Raw genomic sequence first — 17267 nt, 5'->3', positions numbered from 1 at the left:
TTAAGCCACAGCGCCGGCCATGATTCTATTTTCATTTTTAACTTATCTTGAAAAATTTCAAACATACAAAAATACAAGAATAAAAATCATCCATATACCATTACCCAAATTCAGTAATGATTAATTCTTGACCAACCTTGTTCCCTCTATACACCGTCAAGTTCCTTGTCACCTTCAATTATTTTAAAGCAAATCTCAGATACATATTTTTATCCATAAATATTTCAAAATATATGTAAAAGAAATTTTTATATATTGTTTTTTAAAAGTATTTGCTTAAACTATCTAAAAAAGTGACCATGCTAAAGACATTCAGCAAGGTAACAGTTCAAGAAATCCAGAGAAAGAAGGTCGGGGATAAAAAAGAAAAATTAAAATAACAGCAGGCCTATTACTTTTAACTTCAAAGAAAAAGAAAAATAGAATAACAGGTGTCATCTTTTCACTTCAAAGGAGAAAAAGAATCATCATGAATTTGAATCAGCAACTGACAGTGAACTACTGAGAAGTATGTATATTCATATACGACTAATATAAACAAGTCATAGTCTTGCCAGGAGACAGACTTCTGAATAATTTTGGGAGCACAATTTATACAAATTTTTCATTTTTTTTGTAAATAAGTTTTAGAACTCAAGTTGTATTACTTGATACACAAATTATATGGGTAAGTAATCACATGGGAACTAATACTCCTAGAGAAGAAGAAACACACTCATGAGCTGAATAATTCAATTGCCATCATTCTTTGAGAACAAAACATCTGAAAAAACAATTCAATGAAACTGAGAGCATACTTATACACTGTAAAATTCTAGAGATCAAGTATAAATTAAAAAGTGTAATACACATTTAGATTCCCATTTAAGCCTTCCTGGCTGAAACTCAAGAGCTCATTCACTACAATTCTGAATTATTTCCCCATTGTTTGAATTTTTCTTCTTGACACTATAAGATATTCTTTTTAGTATTTTAATTATGAAAGATAATAATAAAATATTATAGAAGTTTTTTTTTTTAACTGATTAGTCTTCATACCATTTCTAAGGGGTACACAAACTATCACATAAAATTTTGGGCCTTAACAATCATAGATTCCCATCATTTCTTATCTTAATGACTATAATACATGGATCAACTAATTTAAAAAAAGAGACAGCATACTCTTGCACACCTGCTTAACAAAATAAAATATACTGAGTGGTAACATAAGAGAATTCATTAGTCTTCATTCAAAGAAAGTACCATAAAAAAACACAATATTAGGTATCTTATGGAGACAAATTATTTTAGCATGATGGAAATTGGCCCAAAGAAGGGATCTACTCTTGGTTATCAAGCAAAATAAACAGCTATTACATGTGTTCTTTAAAAATTCAATCCTTTATTTACTTTTTCTCTGGCTACTTCACTTCCTATCCAGCTCCCTGCTAATGTACCTAGAAAAGCAAAAGAGTATGACCTGATTGGGTCACTGCCATCCATGTGGGAGACCCAGATAAAGCTCCTGGCCTACCACTGGTCATTGTGAGCCAGTGGATAGAAGAACTCTCCCTCTCTGTTCTCTGCCTTACAAATAAATAAATAAAATAAAAAACTGGCCAGTGCCGCGGCTCACTTGGCTAATCCTCTGCCTGCGGTGCCTCCACCCTGGGTTCTAGTCCCAGTTGGGGTGCCGGATTCTGTCCCAGTTGCTCCTCTTCCAGTCCAGCCCTCTGCTGTGGCCTGGGAGTACAGTGGAGGATGGACCAAGTGCTTGGGCCCTACAACCTCATGGGAGACCAGGAGGAAGCACCTGGCTCCTGGCTTCGGGTCGACGCAGCACGCCAGCTGTAGCGGCCATTTGGGGGGTGAACCAACAGAAGGAAGACCTTTCTCTCTGTCTCTCTCCTCTCACTGTCTAATTCTGCGTGTAAAAATAAATAAATAAATAAATGAAAAACTTATTTAATGATACACTTAAAATCTGTGCTGACAAAGTTTACCTAAAAAGAAAAAAAGGCAAGCAAGTATTGAATTGTAGTTAGTGATACACATTGTTTAATTACTTAGGAAGAAATATCTGAAGTCCAATAAAATTATATGGACTAGTTGTTAACAATAATATAAATCAAGTGTGGTCCATTTAAATAGGAGAGTCTAGATGGCTATTATATGAATGTTCATTATAAACTTCAATTTTGCTACAACTGAAATTTTTCATATTGTAAAAAGAACATGTACACTATAAATATTATCTCTATAGTTTTATTTTCCTTAAATTTTAATGTATCCTTACAAAACTTAAAAACCTCAAGTAAATCTAAATAAACTAACAATAACCAATCCATATATTAAGACTATTATACACAATTCTGATTAAATTATAGCTTGTAGAGAATTTTCTATGTAACTCCTCTAATTATACGTGGTAAATAAAGGGTAGGTCTTACTTGAAATTCATCTTCTTTCTTCACCAAACCTTTCATTAGTCCTATTTAATTGAGATTAAAATCAACAACCAAATTCTACCTTTTCTCTCACTCTTAAACAGAAGGCAAGAAAGGAAGACAAAAAAACTGCATGCAGAATTGAGGGTCAACTACTTGAGTCTGGAATACAATTAATGATTCTTGTTGTTTTTCCTAATTGATTTTTATGTCCTCTTCTCTGAGAAAAAAGTCATTAGCCAGCTAAGAAACTAAAATTCATACCTTGAAAATATTTTCCCTATGTTGTGAGAACTGTGAAATCAGCAGCAACTGGCAAACCCAAAGTATCACTGATTATTTCATATAAAATGTGTTGTTGAAAATTTTTTAAAATCTCTCCTACTTCAAAACAATTAGGTACAAGAAAAAAATACAACGTAACAATGACAATTTATTTAATATTCTGGGTTAATTATTTTAGGGGTTTTTACTTTAATGAAATTGAAATTTGCCAAATTAATGAAACACTAATAAGCATTTTCTTTCTCTTTTTTAAAAATTCATGTATTTATTTGAGAAGTAGAGTTGCAGAGAGAGGGAGAGACAGAGAGACAGAGAGTTCTTCCATCCACTGGTTCACTCCCCAAAATGGCCACAACTGCCGGAGCTGAGCTCATCCAAAGCCAGGAGCCAGGAGCTTCCTCCAGGTCTCCCAGGCAAGTGCAGGAACCCAAGCACTTAGGCCATCTTCCACTGCTTTCCCAGATTACCAGAAGAGGGAAGAATCACAAGAGTAGCAGCTGGGACCAGAACCAGCGCCCGTATGTGATGCCTTGATGCAGGTGGAGGTTTAACCCACTATACCACAATGCCAGCCTCAGTAATTTTCTCTTATACCCACAAAACAGTAATATTTGGAAAGTGATGGTTGAATATACTTGTTCACTTATCAATATCTAAAATTCTGTTACAGAAGAAATGTAAGTAAGAGAGTCATTTGGAAATAAATATTTAAAATAAGAAAATATCTTCAATAATATTAAAACTTCCTGCCTTGTCTCCAAATGTTATTATTAAAGAATCCAAATGATAAATAATGCAAAATTATTTAAGAGTAATAATATTCACTTTAGTCTCCAAGATTATCAGCCTTTTTGTTTTTTGCCAGAAATAGAAACTAATATTTTAAATTAACTTTTCATTCTTGAGTTTCATTTCTATATACTGTGGAAATAAATCAAAATTTTCAAAGAAATGGATTAAGTTAAAGAAAGCTGAATCAAATAAAATGTTTCAGGGAAATAATAAAGGCCTTAAAAATTTTTTTAAAGATTTATTTATTTGAAAGAGTTACAGAGAGAAAGGGAGAGACAGAGGTCTTCTACCACTGGTTCACTCCCCAATGGCTGCAACAGCCAGGGCTGCACCAGACCAAAGCCAGGAGCCAAGTGCTTCTTCTTCTGGGTCTCCCATGATGGCTCAAGCACTTGGGCCATCCTTCGCTGCCTTCCTAGGCATATTAGCAGGGAGTTGGACTGAAAGTGGAACAGCTCTGATTCTAACTGGCGCCCATTTGAGATGCCACCATTGTTGCAGGTGGTGGCTTTATTTTACCATGCCACAACACTGGACCCTAAAATTTTTTTTAAAGATTCATCTGTCTGCTTAGTAGAGTGATAGAAAGAGGGAGGAGGGAGAGGAAGAGGGATTAATCCTCCATCTGTTGGTTGACTTCCTAAAAGGCTGCAACAGCCAGGGCTGGGCCAGGCAGGAGTCAAGACCCAAGAACGCTATGCAGATCTCCCACATGGGTGGCAGAGACTGAAGTACTTGAGCCACCATCTGCTGTCTCCCAGGCTGAACAGCTGGGAGCTGTATAGGAAGCAGAGTAGCTGATACTAGAACCAGCAAACTAATACAGGATGCAGGTGTTGCAAATAGTTTCGCCCACTGTACCACAATGACCCCCACCCCACACCAAAAAATTTTATATGGTAAAATCAGTTATAAAAACTTAACAAAATTTAAACATTAAATTAACTTAATAATTAATTAAAGTAATCAGATTTAGCTTTTGGTCAAATATGCATAAAAGTTTTTTCACAAATATCCAAAGGAAGGCATTCAAGTACCAAGTCTTCTGAAGGCTTCTACTTTTATTTATCCAATCAATAGTAACCCATCTAATCTGTTTGTCAATTTTTAAATGCACTTAAAGGTAGATGCTGAGTTCAAGTTTATTAACATCTTTTTATGTTTACTTATTCATTTTTATTTATTTAAAAGGAAGAGAGGGAGAGAGAGGGAGATCTTCCATCCTCTGGTTCATTTCTCAAATGTCCACAATAGCCAGGGCTGGGCCAGGCTGAAGCCAGGAACCAAGAAGTCCCTCCAGATCTCCCATTGGGTGGCAGGGATCCACACACTTAAGGCATAATCTACTGTTTTCCAGGCACATTAGCAAGAAGCTGTATCAGAAAGGAGAGGCAAGACTAGATACCAGGCATTCTGATACAGAAAGCAGGCATCTCACACGGCAGGTTAACCTACTGTACCACAATGCTTGCATCTATCAACATCTAGTAATAATTATTACAGCATAAGGCCAGCACTGTGGCATAGTAATCTAAGCCTCCATCTGCCATGTTGGCATCCCATATGGGCACCAGTTCATGTCCTGGATGCTCATTTTCCAATCCAGCTTTCTGCTTATGGCCTGGGAAAGCAATGGAAGATGGCCCAAATGCTTGGGCCCCTACATCCACGCAGGAGACCTAGAAGAATCGCCTGGCTCCTGGCTTTGGAACCAGTGGATGGAAGACCTTTCTCTCTGTCTCTACCTCTCTCTCTCAAATAAATAAAATCTTTAAAAAAAATTATTTCAACATAACTGATAGCAAATAAAATTCATCATTTATAAGAACTGGATTCTTGTGTGACATTAGATCCATAACTATTGATTAGGCCCATATTTCAACATTTGAAGACCAAAATACATAAATACCAAAATATAAAATACAAAAGCATTACACTATTGGTACAAATTTTAAAACTTACATCTAAAAGAAACTGTGAACAATTCTAGTTGATTTACTTGAAAGCGTTTGCAAAATCCCAGAAGACATCAAGAGATATAAAAAGAGTATATAGTGATAAACCTAAACATTTTTAAGAAGTTGATGGCGGAGGGATAAAAATGGGTCAATTCTTTTTTAAAAATTATTAATTTATTTGAAAGGCAGAGTGACACAGAGATAGCGAGAGAGAGAGAGACAAATCTTCCATCCACTGGTTCACTCCAACAGCCTTGCCAAACCCAGGAACAGGAACTTCATTCAGACCCCTCAGGTGGGTACAAGGGCCCAAGTACTTGGGTTATCTTTCACTGTCTCCCCAGGAATGCTAGTAGGGAGCTGGATCAGAAGCAAAGCAGCAGGGTCTTGAACTAGTGCTCTGATATGGAAAGCTGGTGTTGTAAGTGGCGAATTAACTCACTGCCCCACAACTCTGGTGCCAGAATCTTAAAATAATATTAATAATAATACAAAATCTGCCGGTGCCGTGGCTCAATAGGCTAATCTTCCACCTTGCGGCGCCAGCACACCGGGTTCTAGTCCCAGTCGGGGCGCCAGATTCTGTCCTGGTTGCCCCTCTTCCAGGCCAGCTCTCTGCTGTGGCCCAGGAAGGCAGTGGAGGATGGCCCAAGTGCTTGAGCCCTGCACCTGCATGGAAGACCAGGATAAGCACCCTGCTCCTGGCTTCGGATCAGCAAGATGCGCCGGCCGCAGCGGCCATTGGAGGGTGAACCAACAGCAAAAAGGAAGACCTCTCTCTGTCTCTCTCTCTCACTGTCCACTCTGCCTGTCGGAAAAAAAAAAAAAAAAGAGGAAAAAAAAAAAAAGAATAATACAAAATCTAAGCCATGCAATGGTAGCTTGGGAGGATTCCTCTTGTAACTTCAAAGTGTAATATTTAAACATTTCATCTAAGAGACAAGAAACTTAGACGATTTTCCAAGAAAAATTAGTATAATTTGGAAATATATATTCAAAAGAATTTAAAATCCGTAATTAATTATTAAAGGCACTATACTATAGACATTTTCTTTTTTTAAAAAAAATATTTATTTATTTGAAAGGCAGAGGTACAGAGAGGCAAAGGCAGAGAAAGATAAAGTCTTCCATCTGCTGGTTCACTCCCCAAATGTCCGTAACAGTGGAGCTGTGCCAATCTAAAGTCAGGAGCTTCTTCTGGGTCTCCCACACGAGTGCAGGGGCCCAAGGACTTGGGTCATCTTCTACTGCCTTCCCAGGCCATAGCAGAGCTGGATCACAAGGAGAGTGGCCGGGACTTGAACTGGTGCCCATGTGGGATGCCAGTACTATAGGCTGCTGCTTTACCCACTATGCCACCACGCTGGTCCCCATTACAAACATTTTCAGCCTACCACTAAACGAGTTAACCATTTTTGTATTCTTCAAAGTACACAGAGTTATACAGATCACAGATTTGATCCAGGGTGGCAATTTCTGTATTTGTCATATTTCTTATTTTCTTTTTTTAAAAGATTATTTATGTATCTATTTATTTAACAGATAGAGTTACAAACAGAGGGAAAGACAGAGAGAAAGGTCTTCCATCTGCTGGATCAATTCCCAGATGGCTGCAATGGCTGGAGCTGAGCCAATCTGAAGCCAGGAGCCAGGAGCTTCTTCTGAGTCTCCCACATGGGACGCAGGGCCCAAGCACTCTGGACATTTTCTGCTGCTTTCCCAGGCTGTAGAAAAGAGCTGGATTTGAAAAGCAGCTGGGACACAAACCAATGCTGCAGGAGGAGGCTTAGCCTACTACACCATAGCACCAGCCCTTCCTCTCTTATTTTCTAGCACCCCTTTTTTCCACTGTAACTTGAGTCGAATTAACTATAGTTTCCAATGGGTTTACTAAGGCTATTGATTATTTACAAGCTTGAGAAATACTAATTTTCTAAATTTATTTAAAAGAATACTCGAGTTCAATCTGACATTACCATACAGAATGGTTTGTGGTTTTGTTCCAGTAAATTTGTTTCAAAATAAGAATAGTTCCTCTCTGGCTAGCTACTCCGGCTTTTACCATTTTTAAGTGCATAGGTATAAAGACTAACATCAAATTTGTTTTTAAAATTGAAATAAAGAGCAAATTCACAAGGAAAAAAATCCCACATTCTTTTAAGAATGAAGTAGGGGCCAGCGCCACTGCTCAATAGGCTAATCCTCCGCCTGCGGTGCCGCCACCCAGGTCCTAGTCCTGGTTGGGGCACCGAATTCTGTCCCGGTTGCTCCTCTTCCAGTCTAGCCCTCTGCTGTGGCCTGGGAGTGCAGCGGAGGATGGCCCAAGTGCTTGGGCCCTGCACCCGCACGGGAGACCAGGAGAAGCACCTGGCTCCTGGCTTCGGATTAGCGCCGTGTGCCGGCCACAGTGCACCAGCCGCAGTGGCCATTGAGGGTGAACCAACGGGAAAGGAAGACCTTTCTGTCTCTCTGTCCACTCTGTCAAAAAACAAAAAAAATGAAGTAGGAAGTAAAAGACCTCTAAAATTTGTCAGATTTTCTGTTAAATGTTTTCTTTATTGAAATGTCTAATACATAAAAAATCAAATCACCTGTAAACGCTGTCAAGATATTATTATTAAATTATTTCCTGCTTCAGGACATTCCAGAAAGCTAGGAAGTTTTGCCGGGTGCACTATAACGAAAAAGTCACTAGGATCTAGTCTGATTCATTACTTGTTGACTGCCATTGAAAAGGTCATTCTGAATTTCCAGATTCTTAGTTTTTTGAATAAAAAAATCCATAGTACATAAATGACACACTTTTAAAACTCATGTAACTACAAAGTATTTTTTTACCTTAGGGACCTATAGGTCCTATACTCTAGGTGTACATAAAGATTAGCATTGTTTGAAGAATCAGCTATGACCCATTAAGAGAATTTCAAGTCTAGTTAGTTCTATCAAAAGGGGCCTTTCCTTGGGGGTAACTCTTCTGTTCTCCTGTGTTTGGCTGCCCAAAACAATGATTAAGAATTACTACTTGCGGCCGGCGCCGTGGCTTAACAGGCTAATCCTCCGCCTTGCGGCAGCAGCACAACAAGTTCTAGTCCCGGTTGGGGCGCCGGATTCTATCCCGGTGGCCCTCTTCCAGGCCAGCTCTCTGCTATGTCCCGGGAAGGCAGTGGAGGATGGCCCAAGTGCTTGGGCCCTGCACCCGCTTGGGAGACCAGGATAAGCACCCTGCTCCTGGCTTTGGGTCAGCACGATGCGCCGACCGCAGCAGCCATTGGAGGGTGAACCAACGGCAAAAAGGAAGACCTTTCTCTCTGTCTCCCTCTCTCACTATCCACTCTGCCTGTCAAAAAAAAAAAAAAAAAAAAAAGAATTACTACTTGTAAAAATTCTGTTTTTATCTCAGAGATTAAATTCAGGCACCCACAGAAATCCTTCAAGGCAAGAAGCCCACATTTTTGCATTTGAAAATCACAGCCAGAATATGAAGAGATAGAAAAAGATTAGTGCCTAGGAAGTGACTACTATTTCCTATCTGCCCAACAGTTTGACTCTCCAATTCTGTCCACCTGATTTTCCCCTTTCTATGTCCAAAGCTGCCCTTCTGCCTCAGGAGATAATCATCCAGGGGGTAGGCATTCGACACAGCAGGTTAAGTCCCTGACGTGGAACTCTTCATCCCATGTCAGACTGCCTGGTCGGAGTCCTGTCTATTCCGCTTCAAATGCAGCTTCCATCAGTTGATGGCTTAAGTGTTTGGGTTTCTGCCATCCACATAGGAGATCTGGATTGAGTTCCAGACTCCTATCTGCCTGGCAGAGTATTGGCTCTTGCAGGCATTTGGGGAACCAGAAGATGGAAGATCTCTCTCTTATCAGTCTTTCAAATAAATATATTTTTAAAAAAGATAATTATCAATAAATTTTAAACTCTTATTCCAATCCTGTGAAGTTTAACAGAATTTACTATTCTAAGAAGCAGAATAAACTAAAGCAGAGATTGAAAAAACTGCCTCTAACACACAGGTTTACAATAGAGAACATAGGCAATCATAAAAATTAAAATAGTGAACCGTATGGTACAAAAAAAGGAAAACTTTTCTGTAATTTTTCATTAATTCACCATGTACTATTTCCCATGAGTTAACAATACTTTCATAGGTTTTTGATGAAACTTGATTTTTCTTCAATAAAGTAGAACTTCTATTACCTAACAACAGCTAAAATTTCCTTATTTTATCCAAGAACCTCCAACCTATCAAGCTTACTGAAAACCACAGGAGCCAACCCTGTGCCACAGTAGGTTAAGCCTCTGCCTAACGTGTGGGCATCCCACACAGGCACCAGTTGGTGTACCAGCTGCTCCTCTTCCAACCCAGCTGTCTGCTATGGCCTGGGAAAGCAGATGATGGCCCAAGTACTTGGGCCCCACTACCCATGTAGGAGACCCAGAAAATGCTTCTGGCTCTGGCTTCAGATAGGCCCAGCTCCTGCCGTTGTGGCCATTTCGGGAGTGAACCAGTGGATGGAAGACCTTTCCCCATCTCTCCCTCTGTCTGTAACCCTGCCTCTCAAATAAATGAATAAATTCAAAAAAAGAATAAAAAAACACAGAACTTTTTACTCCTCTATTCACATTACTGTCTTAATATTTTTTAAATAAAGAAATACTATCTTAATATCACTTATGTAATAACTGCCAAAAATATTTAAACTGAATCTAATCTTGATGAAACAATCAAATAAAGTAAAGGGACATCCCACAAAAACAACCAGCATGCTTAAACTGGAACTTAAAGCATTAAAATATAATGAACAACCACAAAAAGCTAGGGAATTGTTCTAAATTTTATAATTCTAAAGGGAAATAATAACTATGTAATATGCAATTTTTCATTAGAAACAAGATCAGAAAAAATAAATCTCTAAAAGGATATTATTAGAACTAGGGAAAATTTCCCATATGTGATATATAATAAGTATGTTGTGTTTATGTCAAAACATCTCTTTTTCTTTAAGACATAAATGGTACTTAGGGGTGCACTGTTACAACTTCTGCAACCAGCTCTCAAACAGCTTGGCAAAAATTATGTGTATGTTTGTGCATGTGACTAGAGAGAGGGAAAGCAAGCAAGGTAAAAAATTAAGTTAGTAAAGCACATATAGTATGCCAGGTTGTTGCTATTGTTTTTAACTCATTTTGCCAGTTCCCTAAATGTCTGAAATTTTCCAAGTAAGTATTTGAGAAAGAAACAAAATGTTACTTACTACTTGCTTGACTTTGACTGCCTGTGGAATCCCGGCTGGCTGTGAAAGGACAGGACTCGACTGGGCAAGTTTGATTTGGACTGGAGCTCCAATGACAGGCTTGTCAGATGTGGTTCCAGCAGTAGTAACTACAGGTTTCACAGATGGGAGACAAAGAGCTGCAGCTGAAGTTTCTCGAAATGTTACCGAAGGAAGGGCCAGGGTTACTGCTGCTCCAGAGGCAACCGGCTTCTCAGGCTGAAGTGAGACTGTTGTAACCGTATTTGGTACAGATGTCACAAGTGGTTTTGAAGTCTGAAGCAAAACAGTTCCAGCTGTTGTGCCTCCTGGTACAGCAGCTGGACCCACAGAGTGAAGAGTCACAACTCCAGTTTTTGCTCTCCCTGGACCAGTGGTGACTGGATTTAGAGTCTGCACAGACACAGTTCTGGGTGTTGCTGCTGCAGAAACAATGATGGGCTTTTCAGGCTGAATTAAGGAAACTGTAGTTGTCACTGCAGGAGTAGCTGTTACTGTTGTGGTACTGGTGGCAATGACTACCTCACCAGAGGTCTGCTGAACACACTGCTGAATGAAGCTCTGGGAGTTAGGCAGAAGCTGTCGTAAGGCAACCACACTTTTCTAGAAACATGAGAGGAAAAAAAACAGTGATAACTAAACAGATTAGCTAGTAATGAAACAAAATTTTGTACTTTATTATCTTTACAATGTAATGCAAATCAAAAATTCATCAAGTATTTCAGCTGAGGAACCGAATTATCACCTATTTATACTCTGTCAATATCCAGGGTACAATCAATTTAAAGCTCCCAAATGTTCCATTTTTAATATGAAATTAGAATCCCTCAGTATTAAACTATTTTACATAACTTAATATCAGTCTGGTAAAATAAAACATAGAATCACACTTCTCCATATTCATCTAAGTCTAAATCCCTTAACTGATCACTAATAATTTTAGTATCTATAAAGTCATTGACACAACAGAAGTTAGGTTTTTTGTTAAATAACTTTCAAACCTTGGAAAAAAAGAGTCTAATAAAACTAATACAAACAAAGTGAATTTTAAGATGTGACTAAAACAATTTCCTTGATTGAACTAGCATATTTTCTGGCTAGCTTTCAACTCTTTTGTCTTTGTATCCTGATGAAAGAATAGACAATTCAAGGGGCCAGCGCAGTGGCACAGTAGGTTAATTTACCTCCGCCTGCAGCACTAGCATCCCATATGGGCACCGGTTCATGTCCCGGCTGCTCCACTTCCAATCCAGCTCTCTTCTATGGCCTGGGAAAGCAATAGAAGATGGACCAGGTCCTTGGGCCCCTGCACCCATGTGGTAGACCCAGAAGCAGCACCTGACTACTGGCTTCGGATCAGCACAGCTCCGGCCGTTGCAGCCATTTGGGGCGTGAACCAGCAGATGGAAGGCCTCTCTCTGTCTCTCCCTCTCACTGTCTGTAACTCTACCTCTCAAATAATTAATTTTTTTTTTAAAAGAAAAAGTGTAGACAATTCAAATAAAATATTACTATGTTCAGTTTTGTCATACCTGGGGTTTGTTTCTTGTTTGTAAGTTAAAAAAAAGGGGGGGGGGGGGTCGGTGTTGTGGCATGACAGGTTAGGCCACCGCCTGGGACACTGGTGTCCCATACGGGCACGGATTCAAGTCCTGGCTGTTCCACTTCCAATCCAGCTCACTGCTAATGTGTCTGAAAAAGCAGCAGAGGATGGCCCAACTCCTTGGGCCCCTGCCACCAACATGGGACACCCAGATGAAGTTCCTGGCATCTGGCTTTGGCCTGGCCCAGCCCTAGCTATTGCATTTGAAGGGATGAACCAGCAGGTAGAAGAGCTCTCTATCTCCCCCCCCCCCAACCCCATAACTCTGCCTTTCAAATAAATAAAATAAATCTTTAAAAGAAAAGTAAAAAGAAAAAAATGAGACACAAAGAACATAGATGGTATGTTACCTTTCTGCTTCAGAAGACGTCATGGTATGACACATTCAGGCTGCCTTTACTAAAAGCTAGAAACAATGAAAGTACTCAAAAAGGAAAAAAAAAGTAAATGGAACTACTTCTCCCTTTCCTTTAGAAAAAGGTTGAGAACATTCAAAAATTTTAAAACACACACACACAAAAGAAAGTAAAAAGCAGAAAATCTCTCAATCTTTTTTTCAAGTTTAAACACAGCAAGAAACAAACAGCATTGGAAATACATGAACAAATTATTTCAGCAAGTTTAAATTGGAAATCATGAAGGAGATTCTGGGGCCAGTACTGTGGCACAGCAGTAATGCCACTGCCTGTCACACTGGCAGCCCATATGGGCAATAGTTTGCATCCCAATTGCTCCACTTCCAATCCAGCTCTCTGCTAATGGCCTAGGAAAGCATCAGAAGATGACCCCAAGCATTTGGGCCCCAACACCCATGTGGGAGACCCGGTTGATGTTCCTGGCTCCTGGTTTTGGCCTGGCCCTAGCAGTTGCAGCCATCTGGGGAGTGAACCAGCAGATGGGAGATCTGTCTCTACCCCTCTCTCTCTCTCTCTGTAACCCTGACTGCCAAAATAAATAAATCTTTTAAAAAAGAAGAAAAAAAGGAGATTCTCAGAAAAAACACTAGTGGAAAAGAAATGTGAAAGGACTGAGATTTAAAGAGACAACAATATAGATTTACACTCGAATTACCTCTTGATCATCTGACCAGGGTGGGCTAAAATACTGAATCTCTCATCCTGATGCAACATCTAGTCCCCCAAAGCTCTTAAGAAAAATGCTAAGGATTAATAGACCCTTTGAAAACAGACACAATGTGCAAATCCAGAATGGTAATATCTGGTAACAAAGGTAGTATCTAACACGTGGAGTGAAATAGCCTAAAACCTGGCCTGCGAGTTTGGTCAAAAATCAATTTAAATAGTTTTGCCTTTCTAAAATGGAAAATACCATACTATCTAGCACCTATCTCAAAAGATTAATAGGAAAATTAAGTACAAACTATGCAAATTAAATGCAAAGTATCTAATTTCTAATGTTCCTTCTCCTTCACAGTGTATCCAGTAACTGCCAAACAAACTCAAGAGAGTTGTCATTGTTTCTTACCCATCTGGTGGTCACTGACCTCTCGCTGAACGGGACCCAAGGAAGAACTGCCTCTAACTTCTCAATCAAGAGAGTGATCATGGGGCCAGCGCAGTGGCTTAACAGGTTAAGCCGCTGCCTGTAGAGCTGGCATCCCATATGGGCACCAGTTCAAGACCTGGCTGCTCCACTTCTGATCCAACTCCCTGCTAATGCGCCTGGGAAAGCAATAGAAAATGGCCCAAATCCTTGAACCACTGCACCCATGTGGGAGACACAGAAGAGGCTGCTGGCTGTGGACTGGCCCAGCTCTAGCCATCACAGCCATTTGGGGAGTGAACCAGCAGATGGAAGATTTCACTCTCTCTATCTCTGCCACTCCCTCTCTGTAACTCCACCTTTCAAATAGATAAATAAAATCTTAAAAAAAAAAAAAGTGATACAGAAGAAAGAGCATAAGTCTCTATAAAGCAGTTTGCCTCATTTTTAGACAAATTTATCTAATCTTAGCTATGGGTTCTGTAACTGCAAAGGTCAAATCTCTTTCATGGGCATGTGCTTATTATGTAATATTAGGTATTGTATTGATCCTTCAACCTCCCCTGATCCAGATCAAGTCTTCTATGGCTCAAACATTCTCAGTGTTTTTAGTCACACTTCATATCATATTGCTTGGATCCTCCTAATAAACCTGGTCACCCTCTCAGGGACACTTTCTACGCTTTAAATATCCTCATGAAGGGTGCTCACATGTCCCTTCCTACTTTCAAGGGACAACAAAAAGGAGTTTTCTAATACTCTCTCCTCTGCCTATCAAATGAATAAATAAATCTTCAAAAAAATTTTATTTATATGAAAGGCAGAGTGTCAGAAAGGGAGGGAAGGAAATAGGGAGGGGAGGGAGAAGTAGGGGAGACAGGCATAGATTGATTTTCCATCTACTGGTTCACTCCTCTAAATGGTCACAAAGCAGGGCTGAGGTCTGAGCACAGGAACTTCATCTGAGTCTACCATATAGGAGGCAAGGGCTCAAGCACTTGGGCCATCACCCACAACCTTTCAAGATGCATTAGCAAAAAGCTGGATCAGAAGCAAAGCAGCAGAGACTCGTACCAGCACTGGTATACAGGATGCTATGTCATTAGCAGTGGCTACATCCACTGTGCCAGGGTCCATACCATGCACAGTGGGAAAGCCACCTCCTGCAGTGCCAGCATCCCATATGGGCACCAGTTCAAGTCCTGGATGTTCCATTTCTGATCCAACTCCCTGCTAATGCACCTGCGAAAGCAGAGGACAATGGCTCAAGTACTTGGGCCCCTGTACCCACTTGGGAGTCCTGGAGAAAGCTCCTGACTCTTGGTCCCTGGCTCCTGGCTTCAGATCGACCCAGCTCTGGCTGTTGCGGCCATTTGAGGAGTGAACCAGCAGATGGAATCTCTCTCTCACTCTCTCTCTTCACATTTCAAATAAATAAATTTTTTTTATTTGACAGGCAGAGTTATAGACAGTGAGAAGCAGAGACAGAGAGAAAGATCTTCCTTCCGTTGGTTCATTCCCCAAATGGCCACCATGGCCAGCGCTGTACATATCCGAAGCCAGGAGCCAGGTGCTTCCTCCTGGTCTCCCATGCAGGTGCAGGGGCCCAAGCACTTGCACCATCCTCCTCTGCCCTCCTGGGCCACAGCAGAGAGCTGGACTAGAAGAGGAGCAACCGGGACTAGAACCTGGCGCCCAATGGGATGCCAGTGCTGCAGGCAGAGGATTAACAAAGTGAGCCACAGCGCCGGCCCCAATAAATAAATTTTTTAAAAAAAATCCACTGTACCACAACACCAGCTCCAAGAAAAATTTTTTCAGTCTGCAAAAATAAAACTCTTGTTTTCAAGTAATTGTTCTCCATGAAAACTTCATGTAATTAAATAAATCATAGAAAAGCATTTGTCTAATAACCTTCCCACCAAATTCAGTACTACTCAGTTTATTATTTTTTTAGATTTTTATTTGACAGGTAAAGTTACAGACAGTGAGAGGGAGAGACAGAGAGAAAGGTCTTCCCTCCGTTGGTTCACTCCCCCAGATGGCCTCAACGGCCTGAGCTGTGCCAATCCAAAGCCAGTAACCAGGAGCTTCTTCTGGATCTCCCATGCAGGTGCAGGGGCCCAAGCACTTGGGCCATCTTCCACTGTTTTCCCAGGCCACAGCAGCGAGCTGGATCAGAAGAGGGGCAGCTGGGACTAGAACGAGTGCTCATATGGGATACTGGCGCTGCAGGTAGAGAATTAACCTACAGTGCCATGGAGCCAGCCCCACATTTGGTTTATTATTATAAAAGAACATGGGGCTAGCAATGTGGCACAGCAGGATAAAGTCCTGGCCTAAAGTGCCGGCATCCCATATGCGTACCGGTTCTAGTCCTGGCTGCCCCTCTTCTGATACAGCTCTCTGCTATGGCCTGGGATAGCAGTGGAAGATGGTCCAAGTCCTTAGGCCCCTGCACCCACATGGAAGACCCAAAAGAAGCTCCTGGCTCCCAGCTTCAGATTGGCATAGATCCAAGCAGTTGTGGCCATCTAGGGGTGTGAACCAAAGGATGGAAGACCTCTCTCTCTGTAACTAAAATAAAATTAAAAAATAGAATAGAATAGAAAAATAAAATAAATCTTAAAAAAAAAAAAAAAAAAAAAAAAAACATGACTTGGGGCCAGTGCTGTGGCGTAGAGAGAGGGTAAAACGGCCACCTGCAGTGCCGGCATCCCACACAGGTGCCAGTTCAAGTCCCAGCTGCTCCACTTCTGATCCAGCTCTCCACTATGGCCTGGGAAAGCAGTAGAAGATGGCCCAAGTCCACTAGCATGGGAGACCTGGAAGAAGCTCCTGGCTCCTGGCTTCCAATCAGTCAAGCTCCAGCCATTACGGCCTTTGGGGAGTGAACCAGAGAATGGAAGACCTCTCTCCTTCTGCCTCTTCCTCTCTGTAACTCTGCCTTTCAAATAATAAATATTAAAAAAAAAATATGAGTCACGGTCATAAAACAAAAGGCCAAGTTACCGCTTTGTTATTTTTCTCTCTCACACACACACATTAAGATCTTTGAGTATTCATATATTTCTATAATATAAGCAATATAATCATTTTGTTCATGAATAAGATGCTACTTCTATTTTTCCAGAGTGTTCAAATGAAAATACTATGTGTGTGATCTGCAGTTTACAAAAGCACTAAGAGGTTTCTACCCCATTGTTAGTACCTTTACACTGAATTGCTGTCATATTGAACCCATCAGGTTTTAATTATTTCAAAGTCATCTAATCCATACAATTACTTCAAAGTAACACATGACTACCTTAAGAAAAGGAACTAGGTGAGGCTGAGGTGAAGACTTGAGTTCAACATACAGTTTCTTGGTAAATTCTTCTGCTTCAATTTTTGCATCCTGAAGAATGGAAGAAAGAAA

General features: G+C 40.4%; 1 protein-coding gene across 1 annotated transcript in view; it reads right to left on the bottom strand.

Annotated features, from left to right (window-relative positions):
- The window catches only part of TAF4B (TATA-box binding protein associated factor 4b), a 131579-nt gene that overhangs the window by 78198 nt on the left and 36114 nt on the right, over positions 1-17267 (bottom strand). The window contains exons 6-7 of the mRNA XM_062200244.1: positions 17157-17246; positions 10726-11346 (exon numbers count right to left, since the gene is read on the bottom strand). Of these exons, the coding sequence (XP_062056228.1) occupies positions 10726-11346; positions 17157-17246 (711 nt within the window). The remainder of the gene's footprint in view (positions 1-10725; positions 11347-17156; positions 17247-17267) is intronic.

The sequence above is a fragment of the Lepus europaeus genome, chromosome 9, assembly GCF_033115175.1.
Source record: "Lepus europaeus isolate LE1 chromosome 9, mLepTim1.pri, whole genome shotgun sequence".
NCBI lineage: Eukaryota > Metazoa > Chordata > Mammalia > Lagomorpha > Leporidae > Lepus > Lepus europaeus.
The sequence above is the reverse complement of the archived record's forward strand: the minus strand, read 5'-3'. Positions and strand labels throughout refer to the sequence as shown.